At 44.0% G+C, this 18,435-nt stretch overlaps 1 protein-coding gene across 1 annotated transcript in view; it reads right to left on the bottom strand.

Moving 5' to 3' along the window:
- SASH1 (SAM and SH3 domain containing 1) overlaps positions 1 to 18,435 on the bottom strand; it is a 186,977-nt gene that overhangs the window by 90,557 nt on the left and 77,985 nt on the right. Inside the window, 2 exon segments of the mRNA XM_045805301.2 lie at positions 12,588 to 12,637; positions 12,764 to 12,814. Of these exon segments, the coding sequence (XP_045661257.2) occupies positions 12,588 to 12,637; positions 12,764 to 12,814 (101 nt within the window).

Raw genomic sequence — 18,435 nt, 5'->3', positions numbered from 1 at the left:
AGGACGTGTCCGTATTTGCAGGTGGCAGTTTATCCCCTTTCCCCACCTGCCTGCATCTGACGTCAGACCACACCATCAGACACAGAGCAGCCAGGCCTAACAAACACAAGCGGTCAAAACCCCGTAAAAACATCACCTTCACGTCCGCTTCTCCAACAGAAGCCTGTCTGATACCAAACTTCTGTGTCTGCGGCGGGTGCCCGGCCCCCAGGAGCCTGGCTGGCCGTCCTCCTCCAGGCCCCTCTGCATTGCACTCACGGCACGTGATGATCGTGTAGTCATGACTTCTGCAGGTCATAAGGGGACAGCTACCTTCCCATCCCATCCATCTTTCCAGCACCTAGCAAATTCATCCACACCGCAGAAATCTGGAAAATGTTTATCCAACTGCACTTCATTGCTGCCTGGCCCATCATGGGAATTCCCCGACGCACCAGTCCGTGGTCTGCGTGGTGGCGTCTATGAGAAGAGGCCCGGCCCTGGCAGGCAGATGGATCTGTACTAGAATTCCACCTCTGCCTTGCCCAAGCTTTGTGATTGTGATTTTGGCAAGTCATTTAGCTTTTCTGACCCACAGCGCACCCCATTCCCTTCACTGTTAGCTACCATTTACTTTGTGCAATACAGTTGTCCATAGGGGTCTTCCTTGTTCCTGCCAGGACAGGATTGCTATTTATTTACTGATCGCCACCCCGCCCCCCCAGCTCAGTGTCCTGTTCACCTCTCCTGCAGGAGACAGAAGAAACCGCAGCCCCTCGCATCCTAAATACCTCCTGGCCGCGGCCCGGGCGTATGGACTCCAGCTGGGGCCAGGCAGCTGGGGCTCACTCACAGATGAAGCGAAGGGCAACAGAGTCTACAGCAGGGAACAGCTGAGGTGGAGAATTCTAGCACAGCTGCTCCTGCCCCGAGCCCCTGCCTTCTGGAATGCTGAGCCCCTCAAATATGCTACGTGCTGGGGCGCACACGTGTGCAGACGCAGAGCCGCCCACACAAACACGTCCTTCGGCACGCTGCAACTGCACGAGCTCTCTGAGAATGCTGTTGTCTCCTGGCCTCCCCTTCTTGGGGTTATGAAAAGGAAAGGAGGGGCGCCTGGGTGGCACAGTGGTTAAGCGTCTGCCTTCGGCTCAGGGCGTGATCCCGGTGTTCTGGGATCGAGCCCCACATCAGGCTCCTCTGCTGTGAGCCTGCTTCTTCCTCTCCCACTCCCCCTGCTTGTGTTCCCTCTCTCGCTGGCTGTCTCTATCTCTGTCAAATAAATAAATAAAATTAAAAAAAAAAAAAAAAAGAAAAGGAAAGGAAAGTTCACGTAGGAATGGCGTATTTTCCATGGCCCTAGCCATTGGCTGAGCTCTGTGTAGGACACCATCTAAGACGACACAGGATGAAAACCACAGACACACCATGGCCACAGATGATGCCACATGTGAAAGAGGTAGTGGAGAGAGAACAAGCGAAACGTGAACCCCGATCACATGCCGGGCACTGTGCTAGGTATCTCGCACAACCAACCTCGGAAAGAGCTTTTATTGTGCACACTTTGTGGTTTAGGAACCTGAAGCTTAGAGAATTTAAATCAATTGTTCCTCATCCCACAATCAGCAGAGCTTAAATGCAGGCTCAGGGTCTGTCCAACACCAACGACAGCACAGCAGCACATGTGGACAGGCCACGCAAGACTGGTCGGTGCAGGGCATGCTCCAGGCTGGGGCAGCGAACGAAAGCAGACCCCCCCGACTCTAACTCATCACTGAGTAGCTGAAGCCCGGAGGGGTGACCTGATTCAGACGGCGAGCACGCTGAGCTGCTCCAGCCCCTTGGACAGGGACCTTGCCCTCCTGCCCACAGCCTTGGCAGATAGCTCTTGGTAAACTGAGCAAAGGGAAAGAACACATAATATACATACTAATCTAATGCCTGGCTCTTGGTGCAGCCCATTCATTTTCTGAAACCTAAGCCTGACGTTCTGCCTCTACTTCCCACCCTGCTGAGCTCAAACAATGGCAGTCCAAGCAGCCTCTGGTTCCCTTCCTGGCTCTGCGCTCATGAGCCACGATCGCCGGCCTCCTTCTCCTGGGAGGACAGTGGGCACCAGCAAGGACATATTCACCTGAACAGGGCAGAACTAACTTGTGAGCTATTCTGAAGGACACACCTCCGTGGGGCTTCCTCATCCCAGCGCACACATGTACGTCCCCCATGGGAAAGAGCTGGCATTCCCCTCCCCAGCCCGCAGCCCTGCCACAAACAGGATGTGGAAACAGGATGCATTCGTCTCAGCTCCAGGGGACACGGCTTGACCTGGATTTCCCAGCAAACTTGCAGACCTCATCAGCAATTCTCAGTGAATCTAGTCTGTTTCAAAGGAGGATTCATAACTGCACAGCCCGCGGGTTTCTAGTGCTTACTTCTACAATGAGAATGAGCAGAGAGCGCCCCACCTTGTCACGCAGAAGTACACAGAACCACAGACGCAGACCCTGCTTTCGGCGGCAGCCACAAGGGATGGGGCCTGAGCCCTTCTCCTCCAACCCAGTCTTCAGGAACGAGAGACTTTCTTGTTGAGGAAGAGGGCGGAGGTCCCCACTAGGAAACGACTTAGTAAAGGAAGAATGTCTTACACATTTCAAGAAGGCTGGAGACAAAGTTACCAAGAACTGGATTCGAAGTTCTACTCTTAATAGAGCCGTAACAAACCAATTTTCTTTCAAAAATGCACTTCCCCCCTCTATTTCTATGAATTGTCCAGGACAGGCAATTCTCTAGAGACAGAAGCTAGATTAGTGACTGCTTAGGGAATAGGGGTCATCAGGAGATGGAGGGTTGACAGCTAAAGGGTTTCTTTTGGGGGAGATGAAAGGTTCTAAAATTGACTGCTGTGACGGCCACACAAATCTGTGACTGTGTTACGCACCTTGCGTTGTATACTTCTGGCAGGTGACTTATACGGCATGTCTACTGTATCTCCATGAAGTTGATTTACTATTATTTTTAAAGATTTTATTTATTTATTTGACAGAGATAGAGACAGCCAGCGAGAGAGGGAACACAAGCAGGGGGAGTGGGAGAGGAAGAAGCAGGCTCCTAGTGGAGGAGCCGGATATGGGGCTCGATCCCAGAACACCAGGATCACGCCCTGAGCCAAAGGCAGACGCTTAACCACTGAGCCACCCAGGCACCCCCATGAAGTTGATTTAAAAACAACTAAACAGATGACCACACGTCAACCTGTATACAATGTTCACAGCAACACTGCTCATAAGAGCCAAAAAGTCAACACAGCCGTAAGTGTCCACCAATCAATATATGGATAAACAAAATGTGGCATATTCATACAACAAAAAGGAATCAACATGAATGAGCCTTGAGACCATTATGCTAAGTGAAATAAGATAGTCAATTAAAACACATACGAGTCTTTGGGGCATCTGGGTGGCTCAGTCGGTTAAGGGTCTGACTCTTGATTTCGGCTCAGGTCATGATCTCAGAGTTGTGAGATCAAGCCCCATGTCAGCCTCTGTGCTCAGTGGGGAGTCTGCTTGTGATTCTCTCTCTTCCTCTACCCTCCTACCCCCCTCTCTTTCTCCTTCTGTAAATAAACAACAACAAAATTTTTTTAACCCACTGAATTACATATTTTTAATGCGTGATTTGTATATATGATTTTTAATTTAAACTCAATTAATTAACATACGGTGTATTATTATTAGAAGCAGACTTCAGTGATTCATCAGTTGCGTGTAACACCCTGTGCTCATTTCATCACGTGCCCTCCTTAGTATCCATCACCCAGTTACCCCATTCCTCCACCCTCCTCCCCTCCAGCAACCCTCAGTTTGTTTCCTGTGATTAGGAGTCTCTTATGGTTTGCCTCCCTGTTTTCATCTTGTTTTATTTTCCCCTCCCTTCCCCAACTCTCCTGTCTTGTTTCTTAAATCCCACATATGAGTGAAACCTTATGATAATTGTCTTTCTCTGATTGAGTTAGTTTGCTTAGCATAATACCCTCTTAGTTCCTGGTATGTGAATTAGATCTCAATGAACCTGTTGCCAAAAAGAAAAGAAAAGAAATGTACTTTTCCAACAAAACTGCAAGTTTTAAAATTTTTAAGAATTAAAAAAAAAAAACTATCATATCTTGTGTGCAATCCTTGATGTGGTACCTTTATCTAGAGGTAATGTGTGTTCTGTCATTTCTATTTAACAGAGGAAAAATGTGAGGAGACTTGAACACGATTACAGAATGGAACTGGGTGAACACGATTACAGAATGGAACTGGGTGGGGAGAGGGGAAGAGGCCTTAGAATTAGATCTGGGGATTTGTGGAAGCTACTATTCTTTGCCTTACATGTTTTTAAAATGTTTTAATGGGTGTCTTTTTAATGTTAATATTCACCAGCAGAAAACACTTGCTTCTTATCCCCTTGCTATTGGCTGAGGGAGACCCTAGCGCGTGCTGGGGAGCAGGTGAGGCTGAAGTACGTCTTCTGCGATTCCAGTCTTGGGGACAGTCCAGTTTTAACCTCCTTTCAAAGAACTACAGAAATCAATGATTTCAATGCGAATACTTAAATGAGCACTCGCTCTGTGCAAACAACTCTTCCGGACACTGGAGAAAATTCAGAGAGAAGAATGTGAGCTCTTAGCTTCCTGGAGTTCACCATCATGCTGGGCCAGGTGCCTTAGGAAAGGATACAAAGCCAGAGCTGCAGGCAAGGGCACGAATTTGGGCCAGACGAGATTTAGACAAGATTATGGAGCACTTGGTAGGTGTTGGATAGCTTATTAAGTGAGGTGCGTACTGTACCGATCATCCTCGTTTTATAGTTGCGGAAACCGTAGACACAGAGCTGGAGTAACTTGCCAAGAGCTGCAGTGCTGGTAAGAAACAGCCTGGATGTGACCCGGAGAGTCTGGTATCAGGCAGGGCATCCTAACCCCAAGGCTGGTATGGCACTCAGACTGGATGAGGTTTTTTTTGTCTCTAGCTCTGGGACCTTAGGCAAGCTAATTTATCTCAAAAATAGTATATACTTCAATGAGTCCATGAAAAATGAAATGACAAAATACAGTGAAAGGGATTAGCACGGTGTCCAATAATAGAAATAACCCAATAAGCACTGTTAGGACAATGATACCTATTACAATACACTGAGACCTCAGATCTGTGCCAGATGCTACTGGATTCCAAAAGGTGGAAAGATTACAGCCAGGGAAGGGACTGAGAAAGCATCCACGGAGAAGCAGCTCTTAAAAGAGGACCTAAAGAAAGGAGACGCGTTCAAGGCAGGAGCTCCACAGAGCCCAGGAGGCATTTGGGAGATCAGAGGAGGCAGTGGGGCTGGCGGTGGGAGATGTGGCGGTAAGGATGGGCCAGGGCTGGACTGCAGGGATTCTGACCAAAGTGCAAGCACATAGAGGCCCTAACTGAATAGGTGCCACTGGGGAGATCTCAGCATCCCCTCACTGCAGTGTGGCCTGATTGTACTTTATGGAGACTGATTGTGGGGAGGGGGGGTCACTTCCTGAATGCACTTTTCTAGTTCATGGAAACAGTACTAAAGGTATCATTTGCAGTAGTGACGGTAAAAAAGTGGGAAACACAGGAAAAGTTATAAAAGTAGAAGGAACAGGGGTACCTGGGTGGCTCATTCGGTTAAGTATCTGCCTTTGGCTCAGGTCATGATCCTGGGGCCCTGGGATCGAGCCCCGCTTGGCACTCCCTAAGAGCTCTGTCCCTTTCCTTTGCTCATGCTCGCTCTCTCTCAAATAAATAAATAAAATGTTAAAAAAAAAAAAAAAGAAGTAGAGCGACAGGATTTCATAACTGAGGTTTTGGAATCACGAAAGAAAAGCAGAAATTGGTCCTAAGAACAGAAGAGAGACGGATGATCAAACAGAAAGTTGTCAGACAGAGAAGGAAAGAAGGATAAAGAGGGAGTGAGGAGTTCTGCTGTAAGAACACGCAGCTGGGGTGACAACGACAGTCATGAGCAGGCATCCGGCAAGTCACGGCAACGGGCACGTCACCACATCGGGAAATGGGGCAGGGGGACAGATGTGGATTGAAGGTGGGTGCCCAGACACAAGAGGTCAAAACCCTGGGTGTGGGTACCTGGGGAGAGCTTGCAGGCTGGGTAAAAAGCCCCAGGGGGATGCCCATGGTAAGAAATGGGCAGAAAAAGGGAACTGCCAAGAATGGGCACCCAGCGAGGAGAAGCTGGAAGCTGCCACGTCACAGGCACCAAACCAAGGCGAAGAGGGAAGCGGGACCCGCGGGAAAGGCAGCCGTGCCAAACACAACAAGATCTGCAAACCGGGAGGGGCCTCTGGGTTGGTTATCATTGCAGCACTGACCTCAGCATTTCAGCAAGGAAGAAGACAGGAGTTGGGCCGCGGGGGCCAAGTTCAGTAACTGGGGGAGCAGAAGTCAAACTATGGTTTTCGAGAATAGCAAGAAGCCTTCTGTGGGATGGACAAGTATGAAGCACATGTGTGAAAGACCCGGGGTTCAGAGTGGGAGGTCACACACACACACACACACACACTCACACACACACACGTGCACACCTGTAACCTCGGTCTACCATAACAGTAGCAGGACAGTGTGGGGTTACACAGCCCAATAGCAGGTCACTGTACCCCAACTCTGTGAATCAGGGAAGACTTCTGGGAGGAGCCAAGACCACAGCTGGATTTCTCAGTTTGATGGGGTTTGCCCAGATAAGGGGAGGTAGAGAAGACGGTGAGAATGGGGGCCGGGGCACCCTACCGGAAGGAGCAACAATTTCAGAGGCTCAGCATGCCACGGGAGCTCGTGGCCCATCTGAGCAATCACAGGAGCTTCACCCTGCCTGGAGAGCAGGTCCAAAGACGAGCCCGGTGGACAGGCAGGCAGACGCAGACTGTGAGGGGCAGGAAGGCAAGATCAGAGATGTAAGCGGTCCAGAGAGGAGCAGGAGAGAGCGAGCAACCAGAACACAGCCACACAAGCAGGGCTTCTTCCCTGAAGGCCAAGGGGAAGGAGGAGGTGAAACAGGGATTTGGAAGGGGGAGAACAGGAGAGTTGATGCCGTCAAAAGAGTATATATATACTATCAGCTTGCCAGACAAAACAAATCTGAGGATGAAGCAGTGTCCAAACGGAGTCGATGCCTGCACAGAACATTTGTAAACCAGATTCCATCCAATTCATCCGACCACAGAGCACTGCTCTACTGGCTTGCCCTCCTTTGATTCATCTTCCTCTTCCACCACACGATATATTTTTGGACTTTTTCACCATAAAATAGTTCAAGTATAGTCATAGGTAATGAAAGAAAGGGAAACTAAATCAGTGAATTTTCAACTCTGATGAAAGACTTAGTAGAAAAGAGCTTATAAATATTGGCGAAGGTGAAGTTTTGAGATTTATTTTGGACCTTCCAGCCTCTGTAAATAAATAACGGAGACACAACTTAGACCTGAATGCGAGTAAAACTTGCCCCTACCTCCAAGAGTGTAGGTTTTAACTGCTGCTATTTATATAATGCTAATGAACTCAATTTGCCCCTAACCTCTCTATCTGCATAAGCAATGCAATTATAAGTACTCTGGAATTATAGCTTAATGGTAGGAGAATGGGTTCTCAACTGGGATAAAATCTGGGCTCTGCCACTTAACTAGCTGTGTAGCCTTGAGCAACTTATTAACCTCTCTGTGCCTCAGTTTCTGCATTTGCCAATGGGAATAATAGCACAGAAAACCTCACAGGGATGTTGTGAGGATTAATTGAGTCAATGTTAAGTGCTTAGTTCTGTTTCTGGCCCATAACGTTACCTGCTATTTCCTGCTTTTTCTTTTCCTATTTGCAGAACCAACCCTATAAAGGCTCTTTCCAATCTAGATACACACCTAGAAATAATAACCAGATGGGCTCCCCTTCAGTTGGCTTCCTCGAAAGTAATGAATCGAAATCATCTTGACACACGGTGTATTTATTAGATCTCTAGCTAATTTTCAGAGTACTCTGTTTCAGATATACACGTACAAATAAAAGATTAAATTATTGTGGAAAACACTGCTATGCTAGTCTCCTGCCCAATGTCTGGCCTCCCTCCTTCCTCAAGATGCCCATTTTGTTCAGGGCAATAAAGCAGTCACCAGAAAAACACTCATCCCTCCAAGCTCTCGATGGCAATGGTGGTCAAGTGCCCCAATTCGGGGCTCACTTCCTTTATTTTTCTCCGTAGCACCACTGAAAGCATGTAACTGTGTCCTATGACATCTCCCTCCATGCTGACACAGCTCATGTCCGCTCATCATGCATCCTAGCGCCCCAAATGGGGTCCGGCATGCAAAGCCGGTGCTCAGGGAACAGCTGCAGCTTTAAGAAATGAGTGAGACAAACTGGAATGTGTTGGACAGGGTTTCTAGGAAAGCTTTGTAAAGGATGTGCCTGTGGCTTTTTGCCCTTTGACCTTCTTCACCCTGTTTCTCCTTCCCACCTGGAAGAAGTAGTGGCCGCTTTAAAGCCAGGAGGGTAACAATAACAAACAACACAATGTGGGTTCCGGAAGGCTCCGCAGAGCCTTAGCGCCAGCCCCTAGACCTCCCAGCGGAACAAGGAGCTATCAAATGAACACTGTATTTTTTTTTTTTTTAATATCACTATAGGTCATGTTTGCTGTTATTTGTAACTAAATGCATTCCCAACAGATACTTTTGGGGCACCTGGGTGGCTCAGTCAGTTGGGCATCTGCCTTTGGCTTGGCAGCCAAAGGGATCAAGCCCCGAGTCTGGCTCCCTGCTCCACCGGGCATGTGCTTCTCCCTCTCCCTCTGCCAGTTACCCCCTACTTGTGTTCTCTCTCTTTCTCTCATACATACATACATACATAGAATTTTCCCAGCAAAAAAGTCTTGCTCTCTAGATATTTTTGAGACTAACTGGTGAATAACAAAAAATTTAATTAATGTTCAGCTCTTTAGCCAGTCGACACAAATCCAAGATTGGTGTAATAAAGTAAATGGTCTCATCGATAGGCAATGTAAATAAATATAAATAGAAGTGGTGCAAATGAAAGCTCCCTTAGTGTATTTTATTATATTTTCGGTGAAAGCATAGAGAGACCAGATAGAGTGTAAGAAAACGTTCTGTCAGACTGGTGGCGACAGGTCTGTTCTAGATTTGGACGGACACACCTATCCCGTGGGTCTCAGGTATCTATGGGCCAAGTAGAGCCGGATCAGCCCCATCTGGCAGACGATTCAGGGACAGTGATATCGTGTATTCTCACTTCTTGTCGGACTTCTCACTGCTTGTCCGACCCCCACAAAAGATCCACCTCCTTGGTCTCTTCTGGTCAGAGCTATATTCCTGTAACTCAAGACTTTTAAACCCTGTTAAATGGTAAATACCACTGGGAGAGATGATGTATTTCTCAGAAATCAGGTATTTGCATTCTAATTAACACCTGATACTTCCTTGGCTCAGGTTTTGTGTGGGGGAGGGAGGAAGATGTGCTGAGGCCTGAGACAACAGGGGGTAGCTGTGGGGGGAGGGGCTGTGGATCAGGACAGCAGAAGCCATGAGGCCATTCATGTTGGCCCATCCCACGTTGCTCCTGCCACCTAGGCCTCTGCTCTAAGGGCGGGCTGCTGCAGAATTTGCCTACTTTTGTCTACTGTGTTCTCTTGCCTTTTGAAAGCAGAAGAAAACTTCTGCCCATAAAACAACACTGCTGACTCAGAAGGATATTTTGGTTGGCAGATACTTGGCGGACACTAACCAGACACAACCAACTGGTTTGCCAGGTCATCCTCCACTTACAAAACTACCAGCAAGCATTTTGATCTGAAGAATAGCAAGATTCAGCATTTCAAGGTAGTCACTTTCTCAAGTACAAAGATGCAATTATTCAATATAAACAAAACTCATTCAGATTATAATCTGACCTAGAGTGTCCATCTTATTTAAAAAAAAAAAACTTTTAGAAGGTTTAATCCAAAGTAATTATCAATATAAGAATAAGTATCAACATTCTGTAACCATCACTGTAAAAATTGATTTAGGTAACAATTATAAAAGGAATCTAAAACCGTCAGGTAGAAGTTTGATGAGGAACAATCATTTACATAGCCTCAGATCATCTCCCCACAGAATATTTACTAATTGCAAAGGGAAAATTCTAACTTCTCAGAAGAAACCTGACGGGCATCACCACAATCAAATGACCAAAATCAGTATCACCAACAACGGGACAGACTGACATCGTGATGCAGTGCACTGGGAAGAACACAACATCAAAAATGTATTACCTGAATCCTAAGAAGAAACCCAGATGGAAGAATATTTCATAAAACAACTAGCCTACCCTCTTAAAAAACCCATCAGTAGCATAAAAGACAAAGAAAGGCCAAGACATCCTTTCAGATTAAATATGACCAGAGAGAGGACATGTGAATATGATGAGTCATTTTTTTAAGTGTTGGACTGAAGAAAAAGTGTTGTAAGAAACACTAGTGGGGCAATTAGAGAAACTCGAACATGAACTGTACATCAGGAAAATCGCTATTAAAATTCCTCTACTTGGTAATTATACTGTGCAGTTCTGTAAGAGAAGGTCCTGGTCCTTGGGAGATACATGCTGAGTACTGAGAAGCGAGAGTCACAGAGTTTGTAACCTACTCTCTGATCGTTCTGCAATAATCGTAATTAACAATATTATGTGTGTGCACATGTGTGTGTCTAGGAGGGAGAATAAGAGTGTGCAAACTGAGTCTAAGTAAAAGTTATATGGAAGTTCACTGCACAACTCTTGCAACTTTGCTCTAAGTTTAACATTTTTCAAAAGTTTTTTTCTAAAATAAGAAAAACAAGAGTACCATAGTTTTCAAAAAACAATGGGGAAATACAGGGCAAAATGGATGAAAACTTTTAAGTTACTTAGAAATACCCAGGTTCAAGTAAACCACTTAAAAGAACAGAAGCAAAATGGCTGTATTACAGATGGAGAGGTTGGGGCTGTCAACAGTACTGTGTGTGGTGTGTGTTCAAAATTTCTTGTTAACCTCAGAGGAGGCTGAGAGTCTCTCTGCTAGCCACAAGAGCCACGCCACATTTTACTAAGCGAAGGATATAAACACAGAAAGAATAACTACCCACAACTGGGGGAAAGAAGAAATACCCAGCCTAACTAAGATTAGTACAAATTTGGTGAGTCACTTCCTCTTAGGAGAAAAGACAAACATTTCTTGTTTCCCGAAGGACTCAGTTCGGAAGAACACCTGAATTCTCAGCCTGAATCGTGCCAAATAGGTAGCAACCTGGGTCAGAAGAACCTACGGCCCATTAACTCCATGCTTCTGCCCACACTCAACTCAATGTACTCCCGTGGTACCTCCAATTTCCAAACCAATGTCAACTCCAATCTCCAAGCTCCTTCAGCCTCCACACTACTAAGCTGCTAGGAGGTTACGTGCAACTACGACAAAGGAGATTCAAGTTAATTGCACACATATTCTCTAACCTTGAATGGGCAATGGCCTTGGTTTGCTTTTTGTTCGTCACCCCCAATGTTCCTCAGTCCTGAACCAAATCTGCTCCACCTCTTGGGAACTGAAGCCTTGGCAAAGCAGCCTTCCCTCCTGGAAGCCGCCTCTGTGCGAGCAGCACGCACACGTGGACGGATTAGACAGAGCTGTGCTATAAAGCACACACACGCTCTCCCAACGTGCGCTTTTCATTCCAGAAATACTTTATTCCTAAACCACTTCTATGCTTCTCTTGGCACAAAACAGTGTAAGTGGCTCCGGGCCAAAGGAAGTGTCTGTTTAAAGATGAGGACTTTCTTAAAATTTCTTTACCTCGGAAGATCATAAATAGAACATTCTAGTGTAATTATGATGGAATAAAGAAGAAACGGGAAAGGTTATAGAAAACAAAAGAAAAAAGAAAACCCATTCGCTTTGTTTTTGTTTTGTTTTTTTTAAAGTTGCCTAAAAGAAACACTGCAGATATAATATATAACACAGAATTATCTTCCATGACGGTAAAGATTACAGGGTCCAAGTCAGGACAAAGAAGCAAAAATATTACCGTTAACATGAAAGGTTACCATCTTGTCACAAGCGTCTATTCTTGTTTTAAGGGCACCAACCAAAGCCAGATGCAGACAGGAGGTTTTTGTTTTGTTTTACATTGTTTTATTCTGGAATATATTGTATTTTTGTACCTTGCTTCTTTATGACTTTCACCCTGTATCAGAAAGTATTTTAAAAGAAGAAAAGCCATCTTGGTGGACCTGTCCTTTTCCTTTCTCTATGCTCATTTCCAGATATTTACTTAGAGTTCACTCACAATAAGCAGCTGAAACCAGTAACTCCTGCAGAACCCTTAGTCTTCACCAACTGAATTACAAAATACACTCTTACCCACCTACACACACACACACACACACACACACACACACACACACACACACCCTGTGCAAGGAAAATGACATCATGCCCCACAGCACAGACACAACACGATCACCCACTCGACTTTCACCAGGATGGACCTTCTCAGAAATTCTGATCCGGGCAGAAGGAAGGAAACTCACTTTCTCTCCACTTCTGGGGTTGACACGGCGCTACAGAAGCCCAGCGACTCCTAGGAGAAAGAGGCACAGCGTGAGCGCAGCTAGAGTGGCAGGCTTCATCTGATTTGTACAGAATATCACTTAAAAAAAAAAAAAAGGCAGAAGCAAAAATAGATGATTAAAGTCATTGTGCTTACTTCGATCTGGGACCGCAGCTGAAGTGACGTGGGGCTAGCATCAGGTTTCTCCTAAAAGAGAACAGATGCGGGTTTAATGAGACTTCCCAACGTGGCATACACCAGAAAGACACATAGATATGTAAGCGGGGGGGGGGGGGGGGATTTGGGAAACACTAGGATAGAGTGGGAGGAGATGGTGAAGATAAATAGAGTTTCTGGAAAAACTAAAGTGCTTTTAAAATGAGAACTCTAGTCTTAAAATTGAACTGCTTCCCAAACTTCACCACTTGGCACTGCTGACAAAAACTTCACCACTGCACTGCGGCAGAAAAAAAGCACAGTCCAGCTGAAGGGCACGGACAGTTAATGGTGAAATAACCCTCTGGATGTGGTCAGACCATCACTGGGACACAGAGTTTATAGGGATCCAGTTGTGTTCTTTTTCAATAATATTGGAGTTCCAACTGATTTTAAAATTCTAAATGTATGCAGAGAATTCCATAACATAGGGCTACTTGTAAGTATCTTTAGGAAGGTGGAAAGCTCACTGGATGTTATCATGTAGCCCTAGAAATCACCATGCCCCTATCACACAAATGAACTGGCTTCGCTGGAAATGTAAAAAAGAACTCTCAGCACCCAGTTAATAGATGAAATAAATGCATGAAATTATCAAAAGTCATCAAATCATAAGGAAAGGAATCATTTTAGAGATAAAATCATTTTATAGTTTACACTTCCCCTTTGGTTAAAAAGAGAGAGAGAGAGAGAGAGAGAGGTAAGCCAGTGACCCATGATGAAAATAATATATTGAAATAAGCCCTGGCAGCAAAATAGGAAACTTGCACTATTAGAAGTGTTAGAATATACTATGGGAAAGTAAGAGCTGCGCACAGTATGACACTGATATTTTTCACAAGTAGGGAATAATTCTAAATCCAAATAGATGCTAAAGTGGATATCCTCATCGAAAGTGGTACACAATCCGGGGTGGCCCCCAGCTGATTATGTCATAAGCAGGCCGACAGGCAGTTTTAGAGGAAGGAGGAATATCATTAACAAGTCTGAAATATCAGGTTCATTATGAGCTTTCCAATAATCCTTTTGTGTTCTTAATGACTGTTACATTCTTCAGGTCTACACATGCAGCATATGAACATGGCTTTGCTAGTCTCCGCTGACATTCAGGACATGGAAGCAGACAGATCATCCCAAATTCGGAATTCTCATTGCATCTAACTGTTCAATTTATTAAGGTTGCCTATGTCTCATTACTAGCATGATGACAAAACTAGGCCAGTATTTTAAAAACATAGCAATGAAACATTAAAATGAGTATAACTCAGAGTACATTTATAGATGTAAATAAGTAAAAGGAATCCAGTACATGAATCGACTATAAGATGAATGTGTTGGGTGACTAATCTGAGAACAGGATGATTTTGGACAAGCAGACTGAAAGAGAAAAGTACTTTAATGGACGAGAAACTCACTCACCCCTAGTCCCAGGGCCTTATTTGTTATGAAAAAATACCAGAGTGGTGTAAAGCCTCATAGAACTTCTCTTTGCTTAACATCCTCCTGGTTTTTATTGCCACTTTGTTCATAATGGACAAATTTAGATTTCTGTCCCAGACTTGATACACCATTTTTACAAAGCAACATACGGAACTGTGTGAGTTACATTCCAAGTCCAATTGGTAGGACATCAGACTCAGGTGTAATCAACACAGGAGATACATTTCTGGGAGGTTCTTCGTACTCAGAGACCAGTCATGATGCCCTGATACCTAACCTTTTAGCATCACACAGAGAAATTTATAAACTTAAACGGCAGGAAGTAAGCAAAGGTATAGTTTGCAGTTTTTCATACTAAATCCTCCTGTTCAGAGTCAGGGTGGGAACTTCAGAAAGATGACAGAACTCCATCACTTCCTCTGAAATTTTCTCTGAAACAGCCCCTTTAACACCCAACTCTAGCCCATGTCCTTCCATAACCACCAATGAAAAAAATAACTGATTAGCTCTCCTCCCTCCTCCATTCGTAACTATTCTTCAAGCTCTAAGTCTCTACTAGGTAATAGTCCACGACAGGAAATTGCCTGCTTTTATTGCGCATTTTTATCTGCACTTTTTCTACTAAATTTTATTTATGGAGTGTATCATTTGTGACTCCATATCATAAACATAACATTTATGGTACATTATGCAAAATGTGCCTTTTCCCTGCATACAAAGCAGGTGCTTGTTAACAACCACATTAAATGTTTGACGACCAGGAAGTAACATGCTAAACAATTCATCTTCACATGTTAGTCTGTTACTAATAACAGACTGTGTTTTGGGGACTTTTTAGGAAATTGGTTGGGGGTATAGTTTGACATATAATGTACTAAAATTTGTTCCTTTAGCCATCAAACTGAAGAAATGCAACACTGCAAGTAAGAGTTAAAGTTAGCAGGTGTCTGCTAAACGCCTGGATAAAAAGCCCACGTGCAGAGTATGAATAAGGTCCTGTATCATACACCTGAAGAAGTGCTGGATACTTTTATTCTGTTTATCACTGAAAAATATTAGATTTTTTTTGAAGATACAATGTGAAGTGAAAAGTACAATGGAATCAGACAGAAGAAGCACTAAGAGTGCAGTAATATAAGCGTAGCTTACACAGTAAAGAAGCAGGGATTCAAGTCAAAATGGGCAGAGAAAGGCTCCTTGATGTTCCCCTCCCTTGTCTATAGATGAGGCTGCCCTCTTCTTTGCTCCCAATTCAACCAGTGGAAGTGGGCGGTGGTGGGAAGCCATGGCTCTAGACAGAGTCCAGCAGGACAAGGAAGTTCTGATGAAGGGGGAAGGGAGAGTAAGAACTGATACACCTGACTGCCCAGTTGCAAATGCCTTTATCTGGGGAAAAACTGACGGTCTACAATCTAACTCCTGATTTGGAAGTCATGTGTTAATGGAAATAGTAAAAACTGAATAATCAGAACACAGTCACTGAGTAAACGTGTGCCTTTTGGACATGTTATAGAAAGAGATGATCACTGAGAAATGAGATTCTCCTCAATAACACAGGCTAACTGATGCAGTTACTACTGCTGTGTAACAAATCATCCCAAACTTAGTTGCATAAACCAACAAGCATTTTTTCCCATTCACAGATTCAGTGGGTAAGAATTCAGAAAGGGGAAAGCAGAAAAGGCTTTTCTCTGCCCCATGGTGTCTGGGGCCTTGGCTGGTAAGGCTCAAAGGGTGGAGGTGACCAGATGGTTGGAGCTGTAATCATTAGGAAGCTTGCTGGCTCTCATGTTTGGAGGCTGATGCTGGCTAATGGCTAGAACCCAAGCAGAGGCCATCTGCTGGAACACCTGTACAGGGGTGCTACCTGCAGCTGCTTGTCTTCCCCATAGCACAATGTTGGGTTTCAAGAGAAACCAGACACATACCAAGACAGCCAGGCAGAAATTGTAATACTTATTATAACCTAGACTCATGCATTATCACTTCTGCTGGAGTTACAAGGTCTCCCAGATGCACGAGAGTACATACACAGCCCTCATGTCTCAGTGGGAGGAGTAGCAAAGTCACATGGTAAGAAAGCTCTGGGTTGGGAGATACCATTAGGGCCCACTTTGGAGATTAGGCTGCCATACTGACTGCCAAGGAGCTCACCTAAGTTTTCTAAATGAGAAATCAGATGAGACTATTTATTCATGACAACATCCATTAGGATTCTTTTGTGATTTTTAGAATTTACTCAAGTAGCACATCTTGGCAATATATTTCAACTCAAACCTATCCCTTGAAGGTTGAAATATCAAAATGTTTTAGGCTACAATTATGATCTCTCTTGTTTCAAATTTATTATCACAGAAAATCTCAAATATGCAAAAGTAAAGAGAATGGTACAATGAATTCCCAAATTCTCATTGCCCAGCTTTAATAGTTATCTACTCATGGTCAATTTTGTTTCATCTATACCTTCACACATGCTTTGGCCCCACCCCATTTTAATATGAAGAAAACCCCAGATACCATATCATGAAATATCAAAATTTTTAATGTTAAAATGTAGTGATCAGGCTTTCTTAAGTTCTGTGACTAAACTCACCAAGGATTTGATTCTTTCCTATCACAGGAGGACTTTCTTTTGGTCACTGCAGAAAAAAATCATATTCAACGAATTTACATAATCTACTTAAATGTTACAAAGGAACATGAAGAAATGCATTCAAAATTGAACACAACCAAAAAGTTCATTAGAACAGTACTCACTTCTGTGTCCCAAGTATAAACATATCCCTAGTACTTTTTGAGTATGATATGCTCATTGACTTCACACTTCACTGAGTATCTAAGCAGTATTTAGGGAGCTACAACTCCACAATTTGGTCCATGTTCCCTATGAGAATCCAGAGAGCCATACAACACTGAGAGTTAAACAAGAACCTGTAACTGTAAGTTAGGGTATTATAATTTAGTTAACTTTTTAAAAAATAAAGTGAATGCATGGAATTTGACCTACAGATTAAAATGCTCATCATTAAGCCACATATGGATACCTCAGTTAAGAATGACAAGTATCGGGGCACCTAGGTGGCTCAGTCAGTTAAGCATCTGATTCGACATCAGCTCAGGTCTTGATCTCAGGGTCATGAGTTCAAACCCTGCATTGGCCTCCACACTAGGCACGGAGCCTACTTTAAATAAATAAATAATTAATTTTTAAAGAAATGTCAAATATCATTAAACATTACAAACCTGTAGTGAGTTTGTACACTACAAATGCTTAAGGAAATCTCCCTAACTTAATGAAGTATTACAATGGAAACTAAACCAAATTATAAATAAAGCTCAACATATGTTCATGTACCCATGCGTGCATGCAAAAGTCAGAGAGGATATACACTAAATGTTAATAGAAGTTACCTATGCTTACTGTTTTTATGAGCGTATAGTCTTGCATCACCTTCATTATTTTTTTCTAATATAAGATCAGCTTAAAAGTACCATCTTCAGATCTCACATGTTTTAAAATTATCTACATGTACATGTTTATAAATGTATGAGGAAACATCTCTGGGACACCTGGGTCGTTCAGTCAGTTAAGCGTCTGCCTTTGGCTCAGGTCATGGTCCCAGGGTCCTGGAATCGAGTCCTGCATCCAGCTCCCTGCCCAGCAGGGAGCTTGCTTCTCCCTCTGCCTGCCGTTCCCCCTGTTTGTGTGCTCCTATTTCTCTCTCTCGACAAACAAATAAAATATTTAAAAAATAACATCTCAAAGTTTCCTTACACACCGATGGTTATGTCTACAAAAGCCACTATTCCTCAATTTTCAACACATTTGTCAAAAATACATTGCTTTTGGGGCGCCTGGGTGGCACAGCGGTTAAGTGTCTGCCTTCGGCTCAGGGCGTGGTCCCAGCGTTATGGGATCGAGCCCCACATCAGGCTCCTCAGCTGGGAGCCTGCTTCTTCCTTTCCCACTCCCCCTGCTTGTGTTCCCTCTCTCGCTGGCTGTCTCTCTCTCTGTCAAATAAATAAAATCTTTTTTAAAAAAATACATTGCTTTTAGATATTTCTAAAAAATATAATAAAAGTTTCAAAAAATTAAAACTGGTAACAATTGTAGCTGTATCCCAACAACTAAACAAAGAAACTTCTTTAGAAATATTGATAGGTCATGCTCT

This window comes from Ursus americanus, chromosome 11, assembly GCF_024610735.1.
Source record: "Ursus americanus isolate L20-20 chromosome 11, mUrsAme1.1.p, whole genome shotgun sequence".
Lineage (NCBI taxonomy): Eukaryota > Metazoa > Chordata > Mammalia > Carnivora > Ursidae > Ursus > Ursus americanus.
This window is presented reverse-complemented; position numbering and strand designations above follow the sequence as displayed.